This window comes from Neofelis nebulosa, chromosome 6 (assembly GCF_028018385.1).
Source record: "Neofelis nebulosa isolate mNeoNeb1 chromosome 6, mNeoNeb1.pri, whole genome shotgun sequence".
Taxonomy (NCBI): Eukaryota; Metazoa; Chordata; class Mammalia; order Carnivora; family Felidae; genus Neofelis; species Neofelis nebulosa.
In genome coordinates this window covers 135,964,796-135,992,611 of record NC_080787.1, presented here as the reverse complement: position 1 = coordinate 135,992,611, position 27,816 = coordinate 135,964,796, and the positions used below count along the sequence as shown (strand labels likewise).

Genomic DNA, 27,816 nt, shown 5'->3' with positions numbered 1-27,816 from the left:
TAATGGCTGTTAAGTTTGAATTCCAATGCCCTCCAAGAAAAAGCTGTTGTTTTTTTCATATCATTGATGTAAAAAACAAATCGGGGGAATAAAGGGACTCGTAGGAACTGCTATCATCTTATTTTGCCCAGCTGGGACTTGGGAAGGGAGAAAAAAGTCTATATTTACCACCAGTTTGTAAAATCAGTTGGCCATTTTACTGCACAGATACACATGTGTCCTAGGAGGGTGGTGTATAACAAAAACTCGTAACCAAAGTGCCTTTAGTGACAGGAGTGACAGCAACATTGCTTACACTTGCCTTTAGTAGGCATTCTTCTAAGTGTTTTACATACATCCTCTCAATTATTTTCCCAATGCTAGGATAATGGGCTCTTACTGCAATCATTTTAGAGGAAAGAAAACTGAGGCAAAGTGGACTTAACTTAGGCAGGGTCCCACTCCAATGAAACCTGGATTCGAAGCCAGGCAGTCTGGCTCCAGGCTACCAACCCGGTGTACTTCGCGAGAGAGGCGTACTCGTGACAAAGTCCCAGGCTTCACATCAGGCAAACCTTATTCTCATGATGCTTGTGCCACTTACCAGTGTGGTGGTCTTGGGCAATTTACTCAGCCTTAACCTGCCTCAGTTTCCTTACCTGAAAAATGATGATAATAATAGTCCTTTCATAGGGTTTGCTATGGGGACCTAATGCAATAAAAAACCTAGTTCAGGGCCGGCAACAGAGTAGGCACCTATCAATGACTTTCATTTTATTATTGCCAACAGTGAATGTGGAGATACAGCGAAGTGCCTGTAAACTGTATGTTATTCTCACATCTCTGGGGCCACTTAGTCCCAATTAGCAGTTATGTTATTTTCATAAAGTCAAAGCATTCCTCTGGGTATTTTCATAGAAAAACTCCAGAGCTAGGTTGACCAGTTCCCCCACGACCTTCTCCCACAGGCACCACCACAGACTTGATTCTTGCTTTCAGAGCAGACAACCAGCTGCAAAGCACCTCCTGAAAAATGCTAAAAAAGGTTTTCTCTACTGGCATTCTCATCTAGTACAAATGCAATGAGAAAAGCCATCTCCGAGACTTCTTTCTTCCCCCAACTGTGTGTACCGCTCCTGGAGATGTGGCATTATTGCAGGGGGCTTGAACGGCCCCATACAAGCAACATAAGAGTTTCAGTTAAATTTAATTTCCCAGAATATGCTTCATAGTTTTCCCCAAAATTCCACTCCATGTGAGATTTGTTAATTAATTCATTCAATATTTTTTTTTGTTGAGTTCCTACCTCATGCTAGGACCAGTATTATAATAGTAAACAAAAGGACAGAGTCTTTCTCCTTAAGATGTTGACATCAAATGGGTGGGTGGGTGGAGGGCCACAGAGAAAAACAATCAGGCAGTTGGGATGGAGAAGGGTAAGCATAGGTTACACAGAGTACATGCAGTCAGGGTACTTGACTTAGACTCTGTGGCCAGGGAAGGAGGTCTCACAGGGTCAAGGACATTCACGCTGTTCTGAAAGACTTCTAGCATTAGCCTGATGAAGGCAATAAAGATGGAGAATGAACTCCAGGTAGAGGGAAGAACATGGGCAAAAACAGCAGAAATGATAGTAAAAATGTGCTTTTGTTTTAGGAATAGTATGTATTTCAATAAACAATTTAAATCAAATATAGCGAATTTATTTGTGATTCATTTATTCACAAATCAAGCACTTTCAATGTGAATTCACATAATAACACAGCTCAGGACTGAACATAATCAGATGACTCATACTTGGATATATGAGCAGCAGAATTTTGCTTTATTGTCTGCATAAGAGATTAGTAGAAGACTCTAAGAATTGATTTTTTTAATATAATCATAATTTTAGAAATGCTTGATAGATTTGAAGGTGTTTCTCACTAGCATGATTTAATCACAAACTTACACATGAGAAGGAAAGGAGATAATAATATATTTACCTTGAATTCTGTTTTTTGAAAGTTAAGGCAATATGAACTTGGTTTGTGAAAAATATATATATTCCTGGAAAACATTATTTATAACAGGTTACTGCCATCATATGCAACAGACTAGTACAACACATTAGGATCGTAGGATCAAATAATTACAGGGGTGGGTGTAGAAAGTAGAAAGAAGTTGGTAAATGGATACAAACATTCACTTATAAGATGAATAAGGTCCGAGGATCTAATGTATAACATGGTGACTAAACTTAAAAAAAAAAAAAAAAAAAAAAAAAAAGAACAAAAACCTTAAGCTTCTATTTCTTTATTTTGAGAAAGACAGAGACAGCACAAGTGGGAAAGGGAAACAGAGAAGGGGAGAGAGAGAATCCCAAGCAGGCTCTATACTGCCTGCACAGAGCCCGATACTAGGCTCAATTTCACAAAACTGTGAGATCATGACCTGAGCCAAAACCAAGTCAGACGCTTAACCGACTGTGCCACGCAGGCATCCCATAGGGTGACTAAACTTGATAATACTGGATTGTGTTACTGAAATTTGCTAAGAGAGTAGAACTTCAATGTTCCCACCCTGTCCCCCCAAATTGGTAAATGTGTGAGGTGTTGGATGTGTTAACTCAACGGGAAGAGTCTTTCACAATGTGTATTTATATCAATTCATCACCATGTACATTTTAAATATCTTAAAATTTTATTTACCAATTATACGTCAATAAAGCTGGGAAAAAAATCATAACAACTGTATTGAATTAGTTGTCTTAAAGGGACACAAATGATCTCTCTTAGTGAATAAACAGTCTTCATCTTAATCAATAAGTAAGTCTCTGATGATGGCCTGAAACTGGCCTGAGTTTCGGCTATTGATGTTCTATGTGGATAGTCAACTCATCGATCTTTCTTTCTAACAGTTTCTGTTGCTATTATATCAATGCCAGAGTAATATTGGTTTAATCCCTTTAAATGATAGCTAAAAATTAATGGCTTATATATCTACCACATTTAATACACACAAAAAGTTCATACTTACTGAAAGCATACACAGAAGTCTTCAAAATCTAACCATATTTCTTTAGAAATGCTATTATTTATTGTTGGGAGGTCCTCCTGTGATTTTTCCTGTGTTGCTGTCATCTGGCTGACTAAATCTCTTTCCAAACTAAGTCCTTCACCTTGATGAGCTGTGTCATTTAATCCAAGTTCTGTTAGCTCTTCTGTGCATAGCAGAAGACAAACATGTCAATTGCACCTATGTTGTTAAATATTAAGTTATTGAGGTATGGAAAGTTATAGAGGGAGTTTCATATTGAAGCCTATTTTTGAAAGAAAAAAACCCATTTCCTGAGACAATCATTTACAGCAAGCCTCAGATTTGGGGATGTTCATGCAGAGACATATTTTCATACACTCGGGAGTCTAATCCTAACTCATACACATAGCAGAGTGTTAAGAACTTTTGAAATCACTTTCATAAAGTCGTATGCACATTTTTCACAGATTATAAAGTTACAACAGTTTCACAGATTATACAGTTATTAGCTAGTTTGTTTAAAATTAGCTAGTGTATTTAAAATCTACTATAGGCAGACATGTTCCTATAAGACTCACGCAACAGAAGAAAGGACAACCTGAGAAAGCCATTGCAATAAACGTGCTTCAGTGAGCCACTTAATGGCACCTCATAGTCTGTCATTTCTGTATCTTGTTTTATGGCTATCAAGTAATGTCACAAAGTTCTTACAGACTTCTTGACTCAAAATGTTACATATGCACGTGCCACATAATGCTTTTTTGGATGTGAGGATTGGCCAAGTCTTCATTTAGGAACTGAGGAATTGGCAATGGTTTCAGCACTTTGATCATCACATGCCTGCATTAAAACACATGAACTGTACTCGTGGGCCCTTAATCAGATCATCTTTTATTTTGACTCCAAGTGTGAATTTAACCAGTGAGATTATCAGGGTTTTCTAGCCCAGAGTAGATTAAACTCAACACATCAGAGGAGACACTGGAGACAGGCTGCTGAGAGCCAGGAAAAGGGGAAGTTAAGAGCTGTCAAGAAACAGAGATCCCTTTGTGCTTTGATATTTTTCAAAGTCATGAGAAGTTTATGAATTTACCTTTTCCAGGTATAACTTGCGAAGTAATGTTTCCCTGTGAATTGAAAGGAACACATTAAGAAACTATTTTTAAATTCAACAAAACATGTTAGTTATCTAAAGCACCAATGCTTTTAAAAGAGTTAATACTGTCTTTAAATATTAAAGAAACAGATTTCTGCAATAGTTACTAAAACATGGCAAAGCAGAAACTTTGTTTTCAACCTTAGAATTCAAAGATGTGAATTTAATTAAATAATTGGCTGAGGGTTTAAGTTTGTGACATTAAAACAAAGAATATGTGAGTTTCTTAAATAATCGAACCTTATAATAAAACTTAAATTAAAACAATAATATCTTTATCCTTATCCTTATCCTTATCCAAGAAGCAAGCCCATCCATGCCTTAGGGCCCCTGAAACAATTAGCAGGCATCTGAGACAGAGAGAATGAGATATGGGCTCATGTCAAAACACAGGAAAGGGTTAAATGTCTATTTAAGGAACAGAACAAATCCCCACTTTGCCCTAAATCCTTTCAACGTTAGCATCTAGCTTTCTTCTGCCTCAACAGAACTCTGGAAATGGCTTCATGTGGAAAAATTAAATGAGAAATCTCCGGATCTGGGTTCACAGGTACCGTGGGAAACAGGAGAAGCTACTATACAAAGAGGAGAGGAATTAAGTGAAAGTCAACATGCTGAACTTTGAACTCTCAGCTCCTCTGTGCTGCTTGGTTCAATAACACTTATGGATCAGTGTATACCAACGCCTTTGACCCAGTCCACCCCAGGAGGGAGATTAGAGGACTCTAAACTGGAGAAACTGACCAGAGCCAGGGGAAAACCCCAAGATCTACATTTGGAGCTAATCCCAGTCCCAAATTAACCTCATTTACCCCCAATTATCCTAAATTAATTACCCTATCAGCTGACAAGCTCTAGCCATTCTGTAAAGCCACTTCCAATCAGCAGCTCTTTAATGTCATAAATTCTTTAGACACATATATGCAGCAGAGTATCACCAGACAATTAAGGAAGGAGTCTTATATCAAAGAAAGAAACTAAAGGGTGTGGGTGGAAAGATTAAGAGAAAACAGAAACAACTATATAGGATATATTTTTGAAATTGGTAATATTAGACAGATAAGAGAATATCCATCTATCAAATAAGAAATGTCTCCAAAAATACAATCAAGAGGGGAGCCTGGGTGGCTCAGTTGGTTGAGCTTCCAACTTCAGCTCAGGTCATGATCTCACGGTTTGTGAGTTCAAGCCCCACATCGGGCTCAGAGCCTGGAGCCTGCTTCGGATTCTGTCTCCTTCTTTCTCTCTGCCGCTCCCCACTTGTGCTCTGTCTCTCAAAAATAAATAAATGTTTAAAAAATTAAAAAAAAAATACAATCAAGAATGAGAGCTCTTAGAAACTGAAAATAAGAAAGTAGAATAAATTCAACAGAAAGTTTGGATGACAAAGTCAACACAAAAGACAAAGAGATTAAAGCTATAAATCTTTTAGAAGAAGACCTAGGGGGAAAGCTTCATGACATTGGATTTTGCAGTGATTTCTTGGTTGTGATACTACACAATAATAACAAATGTAAAAATACATACTACATTAAAATAAAAAAAATTCTATCCATCAAAGGACATAATCAATACAGTGCAACCTACAGAATGGGAGAAAAATTCTGCAAATGATGCATCCGAGAAAAGGGTAGCATCAAGAATATATAAAGAACTTATGTAAAGAACAACAGAAAACAAACGAATTAATTTAAAAATGGGCAACGGGGGGCGCCTGGGTGGCTCAGTCGGTTAAGCGTCCGACTTCAGCTCAGGTCACGATCTTGCGGTCCGCGAGTTTGAGCCCCGTGTCGGGCTCTGGGCTGATGGCTTGGAGCCTGGAGCTTGCTTCCGATTCTGTGTCTCCCTCTCTTTCTGCCCCTCCCCCGTTCATGCTGTGTCTCTCTCTGTCTCAAAAATAAATAAACGTTAAAATAAATAAATAAATAAATAAATAAATAAATAAATAAATAAAAAATGGGCAAGGGACTTAAGTAGATATTTACCCAAATAAGATAAACAAATGACCAACAAGCACATGAAAAGATACTCAACATCACTAATCGTTAGGGAAATGCAAATCAAAAGTATAATGAGATTCAACCTCATACCCATTATGATAGCTACTGTTATAAAAAATAAATAAATAAACAGGCATGGGTGTTGGTGAGGACGTGAGGAAACTGGAAGTCTTGTGCACTCCTAGTGAGAATATAAAATGAAAAACAGTATTGCAGCTCCTGAAAAATAAAAGTTGATTTAATATGTGACTCAACAAGTCCTCGTTTGGATAAAAACCCAACAGAATTGAAAGCAGTGTCTCAAGGAGATATTTGTATACCTATGGTCATATTAGCATCATTCACCCAGTGTCCATTGTTGGCTTAATGAATAAACCATGCGATATACATATATATGTATATATACTATTCCATCATATTATATACTATTCCATATATATACACACACACATATGAATGACACATGCTACAACATGGGAAGGACTGTGGGAACATTATACTAAATGACATAAGCCAGTCACAAGCATATAAATACTGTATGATCCCCCCTTATATAAGGCATCTAGAGTAGTCAAATTCATAGAGACAAAGTACGATGGTGGTTCTAAGGGACCAAGAGAAGGGGAAATGAGAAATTGTTTAATGGGTATAGAGTTTTAGTTTTGTAATATGAAGTAAGATCTGAAGATCGGTTGCGTAGCAATGTGAATGTACTTAACATTGTGTTGAGAAGAAGGAACTCTCCAAGAAACAGTATTAAGAAAAATCATCCAGACTGAATAAATCCTCCAGGAAACACTATTAGGAGAAATTATCCAGGTTGAATGGGTTCGTGGAGTACCCAGCACAGTTCATGAAAAAGACTCATACCAAGGCCAATCACTGCAAAGTTTAATTATTCCAAGAATGAAAAGATGGTCTTTGAGATGGCAGAGTCACATACAAATGATCAAGAATCCCAGTGTCATGTGTATTCTCAAGGACAATGCTTATATTTCTGTAAATACATTGTAGAATGCTACTAAGATCAACATAATTTACAAATTCATCCCCTCACACAGTTAACATAGTTAACTATTCTTCTTTGCATGTGTGGGAGGGGGGAGGGGACATTCGGTTAAGTTAAAAAGAAAAAGAAAAAGAAAACCAATGCTTAAAGTTAGAACACTTTAAGGAAATACTTTAAGGAAAGGGATTAAGGAAGAACTTCAAAATTCTAAAGGAATGATTTCTAAACTAAAATCTATATCCCACCAAAATGTAAATCAGGTTGATGGTGGATTATAGATAACTGCAAGCATATCAATCCTCATAATTTCCAATTCTCATAAATCTTTTCCCAGAAGTTTTGGAAAATGCAATTCACCAAAATCAGGTTTTAACCTAGAAACATAGTTTCCAGAAAACAAGAAATCCATCACAGAGAGACAAAAGGAAGTCTCAAGATGATGGGTGTAAGGTTCCATTCATTTGAACTGTAGGAAGAAAGCAAAGGATTCTGGGGTGGGGAGGTGTCTCCAGGAACATAACTGGCACTTAAAGAAAACCTAATGTGTTTGTGTGCCAAATAGTCTTTAGAGGGATTTTCTTTTCCTTCCTTTCTTCCTCCCTCCTTGCTCTCTCCCTTTCTTTCTTTCTTTCTTTCTTTCTTTCTTTCTTTCTTTCTTTCTTTCTTTCTTTCTTTCTTTCTTTCTTTCTTTCTTTCTTTTCTTCCTTCCTTCCTTCCTTCCCTCCTTCCTTTCTTTTCTCTCTTTTCTTTCTTTCACTCATTATTTGGGAAGGTTTACTAACGTGTCATAGAAAAGTAACCAAATGATGGGGTGCCTGGGTGGCTCAGTCAGTTAAGTGTCTGACTCTTGATTTGGTTCAGGACATAATCATATGGTCATGGGCTCAGGCCCACATCAGGCTCCATGCTGACAGTGTAGAGGCTGGTTGGGATTCTCTCTCTCTGTCCCTCCCCTGCTCCTGCACACTCATTCTCTCTCTCCCTAAACAAACACACAAACTTGAAAACAAAAAAAAGTAACCAAATGAAAAAACACCATAATTAGCTTGTACAAAAATCTATGTAAGAAATGTTTTGTATTTGCCTCCACAGTAATAATCCTTAAATAACTAGAATATCAATTCAACAAAGACTTCTGGAATTAAAAAAAAAAAAAAAAAAAAAACCTGGAAGAGAGAAGAAAGCAGAGGTGTGTGATGGTGAGTGAAGACAGTACTGTATCCTTATCTTCCACAACAAGGGATAATATCTAACTTGATAGATAAAGAAATAACAAAATCCCATCATTCAATAAACACATAATGGTGTCTGCCATGTGCTAGGAATTTTCACTAGTGCTGAAAGAAAAACAGTGTATTATAAAATCATCGTCTCTGCCTTCATAAGGCTTACTATTTAGAAATGTAGAGATACAGGAGCATCTGGGTGGCCCAGTCCACTGAGAGGCCAATTCGATTTTGGCTCAGGTCATGACCTCTAAGTTGTGGGATAGAGCCCTGGGTAGGGCTCTGCACTGAGCATGGAGTCTGCTTAAGATTGCATCCCTCCCTCTCCCTCTAGCCCTCCCCTGATGCATGCTCTCTCTCTCTGTCTCTGTCTCTCTCTGTCTCTCAAAAAATAAGAAAGAAAGAAAGAAAGAAAGAAAGAAAGAAAGAAAGAAAGAAAGAAAGAAAGAAAGAAAGAAAGAAAACTAGTTTTAAAAAAGAAATGCAGGGGCGCCTGGGTGGCGCAGTCGGTTAAGCGTCCGACTTCAGCCAGGTCACGATCTCGCGGTCCGTGAGTTCGAGCCCCGCGTCAGGCTCTGGGCTGATGGCTCGGAGCCTGGAGCCTGTTTCCGATTCTGTGTCTCCCTCTCTCTCTGACCCTCCCCCGTTCATGCTCTGTCTCTCTCTGTCCCAAAAATAAAAAAAATAAAAAACGTTGAAAAAAAAAAAAATTAAAAAAAAAAAAATGCAGAGATAAACACCAGAAGAAACACAAATAAAATAAAAGTGATTGACTCTGGAGAGAAAGACTAAGGAATGAGGAGGAGTAAAACAGGTTGGCTATTTTTAGGTATTGGGTATTTTTTGACTTTTAAAAAATACTGCATGGAATAGATTAAAACTTATAGAAAAACTTTAAAAGTGTGAAAAATCTATTCATTCTCTTTACAAGATTTCTCATTTGTTAGTCTGCTTTTCAACTAATACTAAAAAAATTTGTTTACCTCTATGCAATGGCCTGCCCCACAAGGTATCTTATGCCATCTATAGAGGTTGGTAGAAATGAACTGTGATTCATTCACATAATGAAATATTATGCAATTTTAAGAATAAAGACACTCTTTAGGTATAGATATGAAATTTTCGCCTGTACATATTCAGTAGAAACTTTTTTGTTTGTTAAATTTTGAATAGAAAAAGGGGAGGTGATGGATTATTGTGTGTTTCTTTGCATTTGCACAAAGAAACACCGAAAGTGTCCTACAGAGGGCAGAGCAGTGAAAATGGAGAAGTACATGAATGGAAACAAGACTTCTTAATGTATGCCTTGTATTTTTATTTTTTAACATGTTAATATATTACCTTTTAAACAACAACTACCTTTTTACAGCCACCACACTGGCAGAAGTTGAAATATCAGACACTGTAAGTGTTGGCCAGGATGTGGTGTGAAGAAAATTCTTATCCAGGGCTGACAGGAGTGGATATTGATACACCTGTATTGGAAAATTTGGGGGCATTTTGTTGTGATGTTAAATGGGTAAATGTCCTATGACCCAACAATTATACTGCCAGATTCACATCCTGGAGCAGGGATTCCTAGCCTAGTGTCCTTTGGGACTCATTGTTAAGATTTCAGGAATCTGTGAACATGGATGGTTGAAAAAATTAATCTTTAACCCAAGTTCAGCATTTTCCTCCATTATCAATTTATCAATGCAGGTGAGTAGTCACAATGTTGTTAACAATAATTGTGACTTTACACACAAAAGAAGTCACAGTACCCTACGTATCATTAGAATTGCAAAAAAAAAAAAAAAAAAAAAAAGAATTGCAAATATCCTAAAATGTCACATGTGTTGATCAGTACTCTGAAATTACACAGTTATGAGGCCCATTGTCAGGTTTCAAGTGGCTACATCTTACTCTCTATGGATACTCTCATGACCTGTAGCTGCCCAATCATACTATACTTAGCAGGCAACTATACTTAGCAGTCATTCCACCCCCAGACAGCAAAGTTGTGTGTCCTCACAGTGCTAACACACACAGCTATTTTGCTTTCCACTATTCCCTATCGTCAATAATCAACTAATACGCAGACACAGATTAGTTGTCATTGTGTGTTAAAGTTTTTAAAAAATTGGCAAAGGGATCCATCGTCCGTAAAAGATTACAAACCCTGGAACTAAGGAAACTCTTACACATGCATACAGGGACAGCAAAGAATAGTCATGGTATTACTGCTTACAATAGTAAGAAACATGAAGCGGGGCGCCTGGGTGGCTCAGTTGGTTGAGCGTCCGACTTCAGTTCAGGTCATGATCTCACACTCCATGAGTTTGAGCCCCACGTTGGGCCCTGTGCTGATAGCTCAGAGCCTGGAGCCTGCTTCAGATTCTGTGTCTCCCTCTCTCTCTGACCCTCCCCCATTCATGCTCTGTCTCTCTTTGTCTCAAAAATAAATAAAAACACTTAAAAATTTAAAAAAAAGAAACATGAAGCAGTGAATATAACCATCAACAATGTGAAAGATAAAAAAAAAAAAAAACAGTAGGTTGGTTATCCATTAAATACCTTCAACCAGTGAAATGAATTGAATGAACTGTGACACGCAGCAAGAGACAAATCTCAGAATTGATGTTAAGTGAAAGGAGTCCCAGAAGAATTAATATGAATCCATTCAGATAAAATTATATAGCAATGAAACTAAGGTTAGATTGTTTATAAACGTATACATAATTGGAAAAATTAGAAGAGTATGAGGTTGGTTAATGACAAACTCTGAATGGCAGAGAGGAGATGCAACCTGGAAGAGACACGCAGGGGACTGCTATGAATATGGCATTTTCTAATCTAGATGATAGATATGTAAAAAGCTTATTTTCATGGTATTCTTTATTCTGTTCAGATGCATGTCATACATTGTTTGGTGTATAACATAATTCACAATTTAAGAAAAAAACATTTATAATTAAGAATTGGGCCAATAATAAGAGTAACATAGTTACCTGAGATACTGTTCCTGTCAACTGAATTAAGTCTGGCTGGCTAAAGGTGATGGTTTCATCATTTTCAGTAAGGGAAGATAAACCAGATCCTGGAGGTACCCCTTTCTTGATAAAATATTGTACAAAATGACTAATAAAAGAAAAAAAACAACCTCTGTTACCTTAATGTCTTGCTTAAAGTTATAACTGCACTTTTTATTGAGGCATAATTGCTGTATAACATTATATTAGTTTCAGGTGTACGACATGATGATTTTACATTAATATGTATTGTAAAATGATCACATGTCTAGTTAACAACCATCACCATACATAGTTATCATTTTTTTCTTGTAATGAGAACTCTTAAGATTTACTCTCTTAGCAGCTTTCAAATATGCAATACATATTGTTAACTACAGTCATCATGCTGTACATTACATCTCATGACTTACTTATTTTATAACTGGAACTTTGTACATTTTGACCCCCCCCCCTTTACCCATGCCAGCCACCCCTTATCTCTGGCAACCACCAATCTGTTCTCTGTATCTTGGGTGTTTGTTTTTGTTTTTGAATTTTTAGATTCCACATGTTAAGTGAGATCATACGGTATTCAACTTTCTCTGACTGCCTTATTTCACTTAGCATAATGCCCTCAAGGTCCATCCATGTTGTCATAAATGGTAAGATTCCCTTCTCTTTCATGGCTTAATGCCATTGCATTGTATATTAAATAACAGCAGTTTAGTCAAGAGATATTTCTGATTTTGTTCATTTCATCATCTCATCAATTTACATCCAATAACAAATTTTTATTTCATATTAAAAACCTTGACTTGCTTTCTGTACTCTGAAGAAGTATCTCTATCAGTCAACGCACTGCTGTAAAAATTTTCTAGAACACTATTTTAAAACTATGGTGGTCATCTTTAAATGTTGATGATCAGAACAAAGGAATTTTACATTTAGATTTGATTTAACTCAGCATCAGAGTAATGTATCAGTGAAATAGGTCTCAGAGTAAGAAATTGTGAGTCTTGAGCACTTGAGTTTATAACTGTGGCACTCTTACTAGCTACTCAAGGGTACAGAATTTCAAGTAATTACTAATAAGACCTTGAATCGCCATTGTCATACCTCGAAGTTTATAGGCACAATAAAAAGACATTGTTATAGCACATATATTTTACTTTAAGTGTTTGTCAACGATAAAATTAAATTTCATGTATACAGTCTTCCTGAACTTCTTTTTTTCTTTGCAAATGTTTAGTGAAAGTTCCTAATTCACAAGCTAAGCATCTCTGATTTACCTGAAGCTGACGCTAGAGGGTAGCACAGACATATTTGTTGTGAGGCTCTGAGCGGCTTCCACTTGGCCAGGAGCCAAGAATGGGCAACTCTGGCATGTTGCTACAGAGGTAGTGTTCCAGGGAAAGGCACTTGTGATCGGGGGTCGCTCTCAAGGGCTCGCCGAAAAAGGGCTAGCACTCATATTGACCTGAGAACTCTGCACAGCAAAGCTGGACAAGGGACATTTCTTTCTTGTACGATAAAATGTCATTCACATATCTTTGTTTTTGGCTCTGTCAGATTGAATAAATATGCCAGGAAATTCATAACAGAGTCAAACAGTGAATAGATTAGTTGAATCTAATCAGGTGCCAAAGTCACTTAGATTTGGTTTGTAGACTTCCGTCCACCTTGACCAGATAATAAAGCTGAAGGAAAATATAGGAAAATAGAGTAAGGGAGTAACTCGGGGAGTTCAGGTTATGAAACCAACCCATATGTGATGCCTACTGGCACAGAGATTCTAGAAATTTGGGAATGACATTTTGAATTGTGAGGAAATTTCTCCTGGTGGTCTGCAGCTCTCAAAATCCATAAAATCTCTGGTTAGTATGAAACCTCAATCAATTGAGAGACAGTAAAAAGGGATTTGAAATGGAAAAAAGCATCATCTTAGTGGGTAATATTAAATGTGAAATTAATTAGAAAAATTATGAAGCACTAACATTTTTATGTTAAGTTTAGGAAAATTCTATGTATATGTGCTATTTTGTATTTCTAGCATATGAAAGAATTTAGCATGTTACATAATGCAGCAAATTAGGCTTTAAAATCTATATAGCATATTTAAGTTTAGTTTTATGATTATGTTACAAGGTATAAGAAAATTTGAGTTTATAAAAACTAATGGTAGGTATAGGAAAAATTAAGTTTCTCAAAATATGTGAATTTGATTATTTGACCTTAAAAAATTTTTTTAATGTTTATTTATTTTAGAGAGAGAGAGAGAGTGCAAGCAGGGGAGGGGCAGAGAGAGAGGAAGACACCAAATCTGAAGCAGGCTCCAGGCTCTGAGCTGTGAGCACAGAGCCCAACATGGGGCTCAAACTCACCAACAGTGAGATCATGACCTAAGCCAAAGTCGGATGCTTAACCCAATGAGCTACTCAGATGCCCTGGTTATTTGAACTTTTATAATGATTTAAATACTTTGCAAGATTTTATTTGCTATGATTTTTGGCTTTTAAAGTACTTAAAGAGATAACAATATATAATGATATTGTAAATGCCATTTAAAATGTTTAAATAGGGGCACCTAGGTGGCTCAGTTGAGCATCCAACTCTTGATTGCAGCTCAGATCATAATCTCACAGTTTTGTGAGTTCAAGCCCCACATCAGGCTCCGAGCTAAATGGAGGATTCTCTCTTTCTCCCTCTCTCTCTGCCCCTCCCTTGCTTTCTCTCTCTCAAAATAAATAAACTTAAAAAAAAATTTTTTAATGTATAAATAAATTCAGAAAACTAAATCTATTTAAAACTTTAGTGGAAATTAATCGATTTATGTATAACAAAATTTTATTAAAAGTTAAAACTAGATTTATAAATTCGTAACAGTAACAAATTTTTTAAATTAAAGTAGCAGCACACTGTCTTTTTGGTTTATAGAGCTGTCTTTCAAGGCTTGACATTGCTGACTGCCAATGACTGTCCTGTGTTAGGGCTGCCTAGGGGTCCCTCCTAACCCCCCTCAGTGCTCAATTGTTAATGCATAGAGTTGACAGGAGCCTTAAAAGGAAACAATTTGAAGAATATCTCTAACATTTTCAACTTATAGAGTTCATAAAATGTAAATTGACTGGCTCTGAAAGTAAAACCATACAACGAACTGCCTTCTGATCTCAATTTTGACTGTTTTACTTCATCCGCTTACGTTCCGGTCATGGATTTTAATATGTCCAAAGAAGGCTAACCTACGTCTAATGGCCACTGTGTGACCGATAATATAAGCCATTCAAAATGTTCACTAAAGTTTTATTTAAGTTTAAGATACATTCAAACAAGGAGCAAATCATAAATGCAAACCTTGCTGAAAATCTCAAAGCAAGCACGGCCATATCACCATTATGCTGATCAAGGGACATTATTGTTGCCAGTGCCCCATGAGTCCTGCCCGATAGGTCTCCCAACCACGGCCAGTCCTGCTCACCACAGAAAACTATTCTCCTGACTTCCAACACCATAGATTGCTTTTGATTTTTCTTCTCATAATGAACGTTAATAGAATCCTTAAAAGCAACCCATGTACTTTTTACGCCAGGCTTCTTTGGTCTAATATTTTGTGTGTGTGACATTCACGTTGGTTTGTGAGGCAGCATTTCTTTCACTGTCTGCAGGTCACTGTATCTGATTTGTCTTCGGTTTCACTGGGATTGGGTCCAGCTGCACTTTTCTCTGTGTTTACTTGCTGGATTTCAGAACTTCCTGAATCTTGACATGAGGGTTTTTTTTTTTTTCTTACTTTTGGGATATTTTGCCATTATATTTTTAGTTTTTGGCTATTCTCGCATCTCTCTATCCTCTATTTCTGAGACCCACTTGGAAGTATGTTGGTCCTTTTCAACTTGTTCCATTTGTTTTTACTATACATTTTTCTTTCTTTCTTTCTTTCTTTCTTTCTTTCTTTCTTTCTTTCTTTCTTGTCTTTGTGCTTCAGTCTGGATATTATCTCTAATCTGTTTTCCCTTTTGCTAACTGTCTTTTTTAGCTGCATCTAATCTCTGATGAAATACGTCCATTGAATTCTTAGTTTTGGTTATTACTGTATTCCTTGAATTATTGAATTCCTAGAATTCCTATTTAATTTTTTAAAAACTTTTCACATATTATTATTTATTTTTATGTATTACAACTTCGTTGATGGGTAATTGAAGTACAATTATCTGCAAAATTCAGAGTATAAATTTGGTAATCTTGGACACATGCATATGTCTATGTATTACTTATGCATGGCTGCTTAAAAAATTACCACACTTTGAGTGGTAATAATCATCACTTCCACTCATATCACTCACTATTTCTTCACATTATTGCTATTTGTTGACTCATTAGAAATTTTAGATCCAGGATGTTAGTCTTTCTTTCATTGTCATATTCAAATATTAATATATTTGGATTTCTCCTCCTCCTTTTACTTCTTTATTTTCTTTGTTGTTCTATTTAGGGTTTCTTCCTCTAAAAGTAACATACTTCATCTCCCTAGTTTCTATGACAATCATCTGATCTTACAATTTAAGTATCAGATAATAACCAAAAGCATTTGTTAGTGCTAATGTTTAAGGTTCAACAAAATCCTTCACTGTTCTAAAACAGTAGCCAAGGCTATAAAGCCAGACATATTAAAGCTTTATTTTAATTGATTCAGAATTTATCTTAGCTACTTATTACTGTGGGGAAAAGAATCTAAGATTATTGTTTTCTTGCAATCACTGTCACCAAAGCATAATTGTCAGACAATTTGTCTCACAGTTGTGAGACAATTCACAAACACTTCATTTGTCAACCAGATGTATTTGTGGGAAAGAATGTGATATACTTACGTTTCTGTTGGAATTGCAAACGGATTCATCCTATAATTCAAAAATGGACTTGAAATTTCAAGAAACTGTTCGGGCTTCTTTATTATTGTTTCTAAAAGAAAAATTCTCTATTATTGATTCTTTATCATTGGTTCTATAAGATCTAGAAGATTCTAAAAGAATCTAAAAGATAATTATTGATTCAGTATGATACACTTTTGTTTTTTAATCTTCTAAAATTAAATGCATAACTTAACATCTACTGCAGTGTTGATGAGATTAACTGTCTACCCAGCAAACCTACAATGTGAAACATTGTCTTATTATTACTGGACATTCATTGCTACTTCTTTAAAAGTTTTTCACTAAAGGGGCGCCTGGGTGGCGCAGTCGGTTAAGCGTCCGACTTCAGCCAGGTCACGATCTCGCGGTCCGTGAGTTCGAGCCCCGCGTCGGGCTCTGGGCTGATGGCTCGGAGCCTGGAGCCTGTTTCCGATTCTGTGTCTCCCTCTCTCTCTGCCCCTCCCCCGTTCATGCTCTGTCTCTCTCTGTCCCAAAAATAAATAAAAAAAAAAAAAAACGTTGAAAAAATTAAAAAAAAAAAAAAAAAAAGTTTTTCACTAAAAACTGTTCTTTTAGTTAACCTCTGCAACACAAATGCTCAAATATGAAGAAAAAATACAGACTAATATCTGGATATGGTACTAGAACCAAAAATGTAACAAAGTCAAGGCCATGGGAAGGAAAGAAAGCATTAGATCAAGAAAGACTTTGTGAATACTCCTAAAGGAGTCTGAAGCCAATATAGAAGTAAGAAGTTCTCAGTGGAGGGGCACCTGAGTGGCTCAGTGGATTGAGCTTCCAAATCTCGATTTTGGCTCAGGTCGTGATCTCACGGTTTGTGGGTTTGAGCCCTGCATCGGTCTCTGTGCTGACAGTACTGGGCTTGCTTGGAATTCTCTCCCCCCCACCCCCGTCAAAATCAATAAAGAAACATTAGGATTTTTTTTTACATTTATTTATTTTTGAGTGACAGAGCACAAGTGGGGGAGGGGCAAAGAGAGAAGGAGACACAGAATCCGAAGCAGGCTCCAGGCTCCGAGCTGTCAGCACAGAGTCCAACCCGGGGCTCGAACTCACAAACCATGAGATCATGACCTGAGCCAAGTCGGACGCTCAACCAACTGAGCCACCCAGGTTCCCCAATAAATAAATATTTTAAAAAAAGAAATTCTCAGTGTATACAGAACAGAGCTCAAGCACTAACATGGTGATCACAGGAATTAAACATTAGAGATGATTAGTTTAATAAAACTCCTGCTACAGTGGAAAGGATGCCCACTGGAGAAAAATAAGAGAAACTCTGAATGTGCACATAACTTCTCTGTGCTTATTCTGTGATAAGCTCTCAAATGATATCTCTCTCTCTCTCTCTCTCTCTCTCTCTCTCTCTCTCTCCCTCCCTCTCTGTCTTGCTGTCTCTCTTTCTATTTCCTATTATTTTTCACTTTAAATATTAAACCCAATAGATAGAAGAAAGACAATTATGGGGTGAACCTTGAGGTGGGACGCCATAGGTTGGAATCCTACCAATTTTAGATTTTCTTCCCCAGTTCACCCTAAAGCCATCATGCAGCTAGAATTATACCACAGTCATTATCAAAATCAGAAAACGCCTGTATGTTCAATATTTTCCCCTTTATTCAGCTATTCTTTGATGCATTTTAGAGCAAAGATTTTCTCTCAAGCTTCATGTGCATGCTGATCTTTGGTTCAGAAGGACAGAGAACAGGAAAGAGGATAGAGAGGATGGAGGGAGGGAGAGAGGGAGGAAAGAATGGAAATTGCAAAGTTCCTGTATCCCAATGCAGCAGCTGGCAGGCACCAAGAGTCAACTGCAGAAGCTCAAAGAAAGTAAAGACTGAAATAATCAAGCAAGAGAGAGGGGGGGCAGATAGGCTTGATAAACAAACAAACAAACAACAACAACAAACCTGACCTTTTCTTCTTTCCACCCAAACCAGATATTTCTTTAGTCTTTGTTCTTTTCTGGCAAAGACTGAGCGTGTTGTGCTAGAAAATCTTTGCTACCAGCTGTACTGCTTGTATCATGTAGGCAAGAAGCAAAGGCGAGGAAAATTACATGGTTACAGTTGTTAATTTATATTCTAAAAACATGTAAATTATGGTTGAAAGTAGGAGGCAGGGAACAGGTAAATCTTTCAATCCATGTGACCATTGCAGTTGTAGAATCCTGAGCACCACGGAGACTTCCGTACTGCATTGTGACCAAGATAGGGTTCCCTGGTCCCCTGCCATGAGGAATCAGCAACACTTGCATTGGTATCAGGAGCCACAGCAGGTGCCACCAATAGAAGTATAAGCCTTGGTGCATGGACCGAACCCTTAGAGGATACTGTTTGTTTGGTTTTTAATGTTTATTTATTTTTGAGAGAGAGCGACAGAGAGAGAGAGAGAGACAGAGCATGAGTGGCTGAGGGGTAGAGAAAGGGAGACACAGAATCCGAAGCAGGGTCCAGGCTCCGAGCTGCCAGCACAGAGTCTGACGCTGACGCCGACGCCAACTGGAACCCACGAAATGCGAGATCGTGACCTGAGCTAAGTCAGGTGCTTAACCGACTGAGCCACCCAGGTGCCCCGCTTAGAGCATACTTATAAGCTTCACGGCGAGGCCACTGGTAAACGGGCTCTAGGTATATTCAAGGTGGCTTTGCCTTCATTGCGCATTCAGGTAACAGGCCTGTGAACATAGCCTGTAATGCAGTAACCTCTAGAAGGTGGTATACTGTGGCTGGATGAATACAATTAGAAAATCATGAGCAGGGGCGCCTGGGTGGCGCAGTCGGTTAAGCGTCCGACTTCAGCCAGGTCACGATCTCGCAGTCCGTGAGTTCGAGCCCCGCGTCAGGCTCTGGGCTGATGGCTCAGAGCCTGGAGCCTGTTTCCGATTCTGTGTCTCCCTCTCTCTCTGCCCCTCCCCCGTTCATGCTCTGTCTCTCTCTGTCCCAAAAATAAATAAAAAAGTTGAAAAAAAAAAAAAAAAGAAAAAAAGAAAATCATTAGCAAAGACAAAGGGAGAAAGTGCAAAATCAAGAAAACAAACACAAAAGACATACTAAAGAAAGCTTTTTTGAACAAAGACAATTTAAGTTTTTTGGAATAAGAAATATATATATATATTTCAAATATTTGAATATATATTCAAATATATATATTTGAAATATATATATTTCAAAAAAATATATGTATATTTCAAAACCAAGAGTTGTACCCTTAACCAACTGAGCCACTCAGGCGTCCTATAGGCCATAATTTTTAAATTATAAATTTTCGTTCTCCTTTAATCCCATCTCATGCATCTGCTTTAGAATTGAGTTTCTTTTAATGCTCTCACTCATTTCTTTTGCCATTCAAACTTGGTACTTATGAAATACTGGAATCAGAATGAAGACTTGGAGAGAACAACATTGAAGGAGTAAAGACTGAGATTTGAATTAGGAAGAAGTTGGAAGTAAACTGAGAATAAGAACAAGGTGGGCGGGACGCCGAGGCGGCTTTGTCTTTTAAATGTCCAGCTCTTCATCTGGGATCAGATCATGATCTCACAGTTCAGTTCCGAGATCGTGTCTCCTGTAGGGCTTTGTGCTAACACTGCAGAGCCTGCCTGGTATTCTCTTCCTCCCTCTCTCTCTGCCCCTCCCCCACTCATGCTCTCTCAAAATATATAAACTCAAAAAAATGATCAAAAAGTTAAAAAAAAAAGAACTAGGTGAGCACAGTCCCCCACCCCACCCTGAGCCCACATGAACTTCTTTATTTCTAGCACAACTACCATTCATGGTGGCTTATGACAGTATTCACACAGGGGGAGTCCAAGAATGAAGTTATATCCCTATATTCTAAATAAGGGTCAGTTTCTATTCTAAATATAAATCAGTTAATTCAAAGACTATGTTCTACAGGGCACTCTAGAGTGATTTCACACCAGGGGCTTAAATATGTTACCTAAGTTTTTAAATATTATTTGCTACAAACCATTTTCTATCACAATAATGACAATACCCTCACCCAAAGAATGGCCTGGATATATCTTGTCAGTTTAGATGTGAACCAAACTATTCAGCTTCTGAAATGTGGAGAATTAACCCTTTAAAAACATAAAATTTAGGGGCACCTGGGTGGCTTAGTCGGATTAAGTGTCTGACTTTGGCTCAGGTTATGATCTCACAGTTTGTGAGTTCGAGCCCCGCGTTGGGCTCTGTGCTGACAGCTCAGAGCCTGGAGCCTGCTTCAGATTCTGTGTCTCCCTCTCTCTCTGCCCCTCCCCCATTCATCCTCTCTCTCTCTCTCTCTCTCTCTCTCTCTCTCTCTCTCTCTCTCACTACCCCCCCTCAAAAATAAATAACATTAAAAAAATTAAAGACATAACATTTAGATATAAAATTAAAAGTAGGCGTTAGGTATAATTTTGGGTAGCTTGCCTTGAGAGATGTATTCCATTACAAATTCAACTGTTAGACCTACAGATAGAGAAATGGTAATCAGAAAGATTTCCAGACAACATGACCCATACCTTGAGCTTCATCTGTTATAACAGTTTCCTTTTTTTGACGAAAGATTTTCCAGGCAGGTATGGGAGGTGGCTTTGGAGGTGCTATGAGAGGGCAAGACCTAGTTCTAGTCACCAGCACAGGATGGCTACAGATATGGGAAAGTCCATATTGTCTCAGCTTCTCGGCAGAATCAGCCTAAAGAGTGGAAGGCACATTTAAAAGGATATGTGTAATTGCCTTATGCATAAAAAATACTTTCTGTCATTATGAAAATGCTGTTACCACAAGAAAGTGGTAATAAAGGAACAATAACCCATATTTCTACCTAACATAAATGTTAGTACCATTGGCATTTCTTGTCATGGTTTTTTTTCCCCCAGAGACCTCTATCTACTGATTTACAAAATGAGAGACTTGAGGGACTTGAACTAGAAGCCACTCTTCAGTTCTAAAAGTTTAAGATGTTCTGAGATTGAAAAAAAAAAATCTCAGCACCTCAGTTTGGCCCAACATTAATCAACCATTACTATTCTAAGTTAAAGCTTTTTTTTTTAATATGAAATTTATTGTCAAATTGGTTTCCATACAACACCCAGTGCTCATTCCAACAGGTGCCTTCCTTAATGCCCATCACCCATACACCCCCTCCCTCCCACCCCCCCCCATCAACCTTCAGTTTATTCTCAGTTTTTAAGAGTCTCTTATGGTTTGCCTTCCTCCCTCTCTAGTTTTTTTTTTCCCTTCCCCTCCCCCATGGTCTTCTGTTAAGTTTCTCAGGATCCACATAAGAGTGAAAACATATGGTATCTCTTTTTCTCTGTCTGACTTATTTCACTTAACATAACACTCTCCAGTTCCATCCACGTTGCTACAAAAGGCCATATTTCATTCTTTCTCATTGCCAAGTAGTATTCCATTGTATATATAAACCACAATTTCTTTATCCATTCATCAGTTGATGGACATTTAGGCTCTTTCCATAATTTGTCTATTGTTGAAAGTGCTGCTATAAACATTGGGGTACAAGTGCCCCTATGCATCAGCACTCCTGTATCCCTTGGGTAAATTTCTAGGTTAAAGCTTTAATAACAGTGCTTAATAATATGCGAAGGTTGCGTCTGTTTGTTTATTTGTTTGTTTAGTCACCAGAATGGCTACATAGTTTTAAGGAAAAAATCCACTACATGTAGTGTGTGAGGTCCATGAGGTGATAAGCCAGTGCCTTGTCTATGGCTCATGCCTTCACCCTCCAACAGAAGCTCTCTCACAGGAAATCCCCATGATCTCTGCGGACAATGGAGCCTTTCACAGAAGGGCAGAGGAGAGAGGCTGCCCTAAATCCTGCTAAATCAAGTCATTGTCTGGGAAGATGCTTCCCATATTCGACTGTTCAGATATCCTGAAGCCACGCTGCTTTGGCACAATTCAGTATCATATTTAAGCAGAACTTCAGTTACTAACTGATAGCTGAAATATGCCATAAGAAATCAAAAAGTCTGCGAAAGTTAAAGTAATATATTCTGTCGCCAAATTCTGGCATTCACAGTCTAAATGTTGAAACATCTAAAGTAAAATAAAATAACTACATTTAAGTCAGTTTTGCCAATAACTACTTTTCTTCCTAGTGACTTTGCATCATTGATTTCTATGCAAAAAGCAATGCTTGAAAATGTACATTTATAAAGCTGTCATTTAAATTAGGACCAGAAACCCACCTATTAGCCTATTGCAAAGTATTGCCTCAGCCTGAACCTGCCTTACTTTTGTCACTGTTTTTCTATAGTTCAATGGCCACTTCTGGGAGGTGCAAAAAAGGTGGGGTCACTGTCAGATAAAACAGTTCTTTAGGAATCCAGGGCTTAACTAATGACTATAACAATTAATTCATAATTGAAAGGAGACAATCAGTGCACTATTGTGTCCAGAAAAGCCACTTAAAAGTGTTTAAATGTGCAAAATAAAGAGGAAAGTGATTCAATGTTTAAGGGGTGGGCGGGGGGAGGCCTAATAAAAAGCAGAGAGAATTGTAACATTCCTTTATTGCTCTTGTGAATGTTAGTGATTCCTTGAAAACAATTCAGAAACCTCTGGTATTATGCCTTAGAGTGGTTTAAAACTGTTTTTTTCAGAAATATTCTAAAGACTAAACCTTTTTTCTACAACTTTTGCCCTGCCAAGTTTGAAATTTTCCCAACACTCGAGATGGGGATTTATGGGATGATTTATTGATGTCATTTCATATAGTAACCAAGAACAGTACTATACTTTGTCTCCATAATCGAAGCCATGCCCAAAGTAGTATTTATAAATTGAATCATTTCCAAATAGCTTACTATTTAACATTTAGCGAATTTGGTCATATTACATATCTCTTATAATTCTTCTTATAACTGCAACCAAAGGTGTAGATTCTTTACTCTTTTTGAAGTCATAGAGCATCGGAAAATAAAATTATTTAAGGCATTTGAAAATGTAAGGTTTTGTGTCAATTAAATATGGTGTTAAACACCTATTGTATTATTTGAATAATCCACAAAAGTACTAGCTTGATTTAAAGTAAGTAAGCTGATTTCTCATAGTTCATTTTAATTCCAACATACATACCATATCTCCTTTCAATTATGAATTAATTGTGACAGTCATAATCCCTGGATTCACCATGAACTGTTTTATCTCACAGTAATCCCACCTGTTTTGCACCTCCCAAAATTTCTGAATGATGTAAGTAAGTAATGCTATTGAAAATAGTTATATACTGGGGGGGCGCCTGGGTGGCTCAGTCGGTTGAGCGCCAACTTCGGCTCAGGTCACGATCTCGCGGTCCGTGAGTTCGAGCCCCGCATCGGGCCCCTGTGCTGACAGCTCAGAGCCCGGAGCCTGTTTCAGATTCTGTATCTCCCTCTCTCTGACCCTCCGCCATTCATGCTCTGTCTCTCTCTGTCTCAAAAATGAATAAAAACGTTAAAAAAAAAAAAAAAAGAAAATAGTTATATACTGGGGCGCCTGGGTGGCTTGGTGGGTTAAGCGTCTGACTTCAGCTCAGGTCACGATCTCATGGTCCGTGAGTTCGAGCCCCGCGTCGGGCTCTGTGCTGACAGCTCGGAGCCTGGGGCCTGTTTCCGATTCTGTGTCTCCCTCTCTCTCTGCCCCTCCCCTGTTCATGCTCTGTCTCTCTCGGTCTCAAAAATAAACGTTAAAAAAAAAAAAAATTAAAAAAAAAAAAAGAAAATAGTTATATAGTTGATGTTGAGAAACTTCGTTAAAGGATCTCAAATTTTCTTAGATTAGAGTTTGAGGCAGAGAGAGACTTGGAATAGTAAAAATTCACTCAGGTGAAACCTTAGGTAAGGACTTAAGAAACATTTTTTAATAATTTATGTGTAGACTTAAATTAGAAACTTCCTTGCCCATAAGGCTTGTTCATTCCTCTGCCCCCTCCCACTTCAAACATCTTGTTTCTATTTATTTATTTTTTTTAAAGTAAGTTCTACCCCCAGCGTGGGGCTGGATGGAGTTCATTATCCCAAGACCAAGAGTCAAATGCTCTACCGAGGGAGTCAGCCAGGCACCCTTCAAACATTCTAAAAGTAGGAGTTTGAGCAAGTGGGTAGCTTTCTTAGAACTTGCAGATCACACATTTAAATAAAATTAAAACAATTTAGAATATCCAAGAACAAGAAGATGGGGAATAATGTGGGGTAATTCATGGCATCCTGTTCCTTTCCAAGTTTTCTTTTTCTTATATTCTAGACCAATTCTTTCAAAAAATGTAAAGTATTGACTTTATTTTAAATGTTGGTCTCATTGTCTTTGGGGCTATAATTTTTAGCAGTGTACTCCATTTAACAAAGTGCCATTAGAATACAATTATTTTAGTTGGCTTATCTTTAAAACATTGTGTCTCATTCTATCCTGATTTTGACCAAGAGAACAAGATCAGGCTATCAGCTAATGTAAAAGAATCAGCAGGCAAGTTAGGGAGACAGTGAGGTTATATAACCAGTTCATCATAGCCTTGGAGTTCATTTTTTAAATATTAGCTTCAGGTATACAATATAGTGATTTAACAGTTCACCCAGTGCTCAGCACAAGTGCGCTCCTTAATCCCCATCACTTACTTCACCCAAGAAATAGACTCTTAAGTACAGAGAACAGACTGATGGTCACCAGAGTGGAGGTAGGTAGGGGGATGGGTGAAACAGTTCATTTAATTATTGTTACAGGTACTGGGTTAGTTCCTGAACCTCTGGACCCCTTAAACCATTTTCAATCCCTCAGAAGAAGGATTTATAATACTCTGTATGTCCTGACTCCCTCCCACGTCTCAAGCTGCCTCTGAGACTTCTCCCCTTGCTATCTATTCAACTTCTAGCACTTCTCTGAACCCAGAGAGCTCTCCTTCACCTCCAGACTTTCCAACGTAAGTCCTCCTCTGCTTTGAGCACACTTTTTTCCTATTTATTAAGCTAACTTTTTAAGGCCATCGCTTAAACACTTCTTCCTTTAGGAAGGCTTCCCCAGTCAACCGCTAAACAGAAACATGTTTCTGCTAAGTGTGCCATATTCATTCATCCACTCATTGATTCATTCATTTGGTCACGCATCAAACACCCATTGTTTGAACACTATATTTCTACCATATTCCAGATACCTTTTATGATCTCTGTTATACCAGTTTTCTAACTTTATTACTATTGTTGGCGTGTCTGTCTCCTTCGTTAGGCTCTGAGTTTTGCGACGAGAGACTTTTGTTAACCTTGCTCAGCACAGGTCCTCAAAACCTAACTTACTATTTAGCACATAATAGATCATCAATAAAATCTGTTGGATTAACAACAAACATAGGTGATCTTTTTTGTCCTTTAAATTCGAAACTAACTTTGTGCTTAAATATTAATTTCTCAGTGGGACAGCCAAGAGTTCAAACGGATTATTTTGTAGGATTTGTGTGTGTGTGTGTGTGTGTGTGTGTGTGTGTGCATGTGTGATGTATTCATCCCATTCTTGTATTTTATAGTTTTAAAAATAGTTTAAGTACTTCCCATAGTGAGACCATGGCAGTCCACAAAGCATGGCTCAGGTCATTTTTTAGTCCATGGTATGAGAGCATTTGATCTCTGGAATATTTAGGACAGCAGCTAGGCCAATGCCATGTAAAGAGGTTAAAAGAAAATCAGGGCTGAGATAGATGACCCACCCAAATCTTAATCAGAGACTCAAATTTGTGGGAGGTCAAGGAAACACACTTGGATTTAGGCAATGAGTAAAGTTAATTAACTTTGAATTAAAATCACAGAAACTGCCACTATATGCCCTGTCATCTTGACAATATTACCCCTCTTAAACGCAGACTTTTGTATGAATAAAGGGTGTCTATTCAAAAAGGACAAAGAAGGAGGAGGAAAAGGAGGAGGAAAAGGAGGGGGAGGAAGAAGAGGTGGAAGAAAAAAGAGAGAAAAAGAACGAAAGAGGGATGCTGCTTGGGCAAATCATCTAGAAGACAAATATACTGTGTAGTAAAGCGCAATAAGCATCCAATTGGATTATTTACACTTCAACCAAATTGTCATTGAATTTTTAATATCCAGCTGTTTGTAACTAACCCAACGAACATTTATGTATAATTATATTACTAAACCATCTAGTCTTCTCCAACTTTAAATGCAGTGATTTCAGAACACGGAATTCTAGAACTAAAGTGCTAGATGTCTAGGGGTCCCCCAAAGGGTTAAGATTTAATAAGCTCCAAATGCAGTATTGTGTTTGTTTTAAACAGAGAGAAGAGCAAGTAAGCTGGTGGACTTTACCCTTTATAAGGGAAAGAGAAAAGTGATTTTCATATCCAATAAAAAGTCTAGCTGATTGCACCCAGACTTAAAGTGAAAGGCTCACTGGCTTAGATTAAAGCCTTGTCCTGAGGGGCCAGCATCTTATTTAACACACACAGTAGGTGCCTGCTGGAACACTCTCCAAGAACAGAGCCTGGGGGGAACCAGCTTCACACTCTCCCTTCGCCCTGATTGAGAACACCAGTACTCCTGGAGGGAAGCTTCTATAAGCTTCTGATGCCTGATCTTTGCAGCAGCTACCCAGAGGACACCTCCTGACTTCCTGGCTCTGGAGGCCAGAGGAACTTGCATTCCTGGTCCTCGTGGAACTAGAATAATCAGTGACACCCAGAAAGGAGCTCATATTCTCATCTGGTGCCCTGAATTTGCAGCTGCTGCTAGGAGACCCCACTCTAATCACCAGGCTCCGGCAGCCAGTGGAGCTTACGCCTGTGGGTCCCACCAGACGGTTACCAATGGAGAAAGAGTCGTCACAGCTACCACCCCGGGGCACAGCAAAAGGCAACAGACCCAGAAGTTCAGTCTTTCTGTGGGGGAGGCCTATCAACTAACCATCATGGCTGCAGCCCGAGGGGCAGACTTGTAATTAAACACACATCTTGGGACTGACTGTGATCCTTTCCAGAGACCATGGAGGTCAAGCACTAGGTTTTATGCTTTTCCTCTGCCGCCCTTCAGAGTCACTGTGTCTCCTGGAGAGGAGATTCACACGTGGTCCGTGCCCTGGTTTTTATGTCTGGCCCTCCAGTTTTTTGCAGCTGCTACCCAGAGGAAGCCTCTGGATTGCCTGGCTCAGATAGCAAGGGGGAGCTCGCGTTCCTGGGTTCCACAGGACTGTGGCAATTGGAGAGACAGCCCTTGGCAGGCTGCCACCCTCAGTGCACTGTGCAGACAGCAAATTGAGCCACACCCCCAGTCTGTCTGTGAAGGAAGACTCTTGGCTTGTCCTGGAGCTTCCTTCTGAGGCAGGCTTCAAGTCTGGCACACACCTAGTGGACTATGGAGCTGCTCTCAAGGAACGCAGGCTGCAGGCACCATCTTGGCACTCTCCCTCTGCTTTGTTCCAGCTCACCCGTATCTCAAAAAAAGGGTTTTTTGATCATTTGGGGCCCCAACTTACAACTTTTTGTGACTGCCAACCAGGGGACATCTCCAGATAGCATGGCCA

At 38.3% G+C, this 27,816-nt stretch overlaps 1 protein-coding gene across 7 annotated transcripts in view; it reads right to left on the bottom strand.

Moving 5' to 3' along the window:
- The window catches only part of ADGB (androglobin), a 164,331-nt gene that overhangs the window by 68,678 nt on the left and 67,837 nt on the right, over window positions 1-27,816 (bottom strand). For all 7 annotated transcript variants that reach the window (XM_058735558.1, XM_058735561.1, XM_058735560.1 and 4 more), the window contains 6 exons: window positions 20,820-20,994; window positions 16,247-16,337; window positions 11,379-11,508; window positions 4,091-4,124; window positions 2,998-3,181; window positions 1,965-2,028 (listed from right to left, as the gene is read on the bottom strand). In XM_058735558.1, the coding sequence (XP_058591541.1) occupies window positions 1,965-2,028; window positions 2,998-3,181; window positions 4,091-4,124; window positions 11,379-11,508; window positions 16,247-16,337; window positions 20,820-20,994 (678 nt within the window). The remainder of the gene's footprint in view (window positions 1-1,964; window positions 2,029-2,997; window positions 3,182-4,090; window positions 4,125-11,378; window positions 11,509-16,246; window positions 16,338-20,819; window positions 20,995-27,816) is intronic.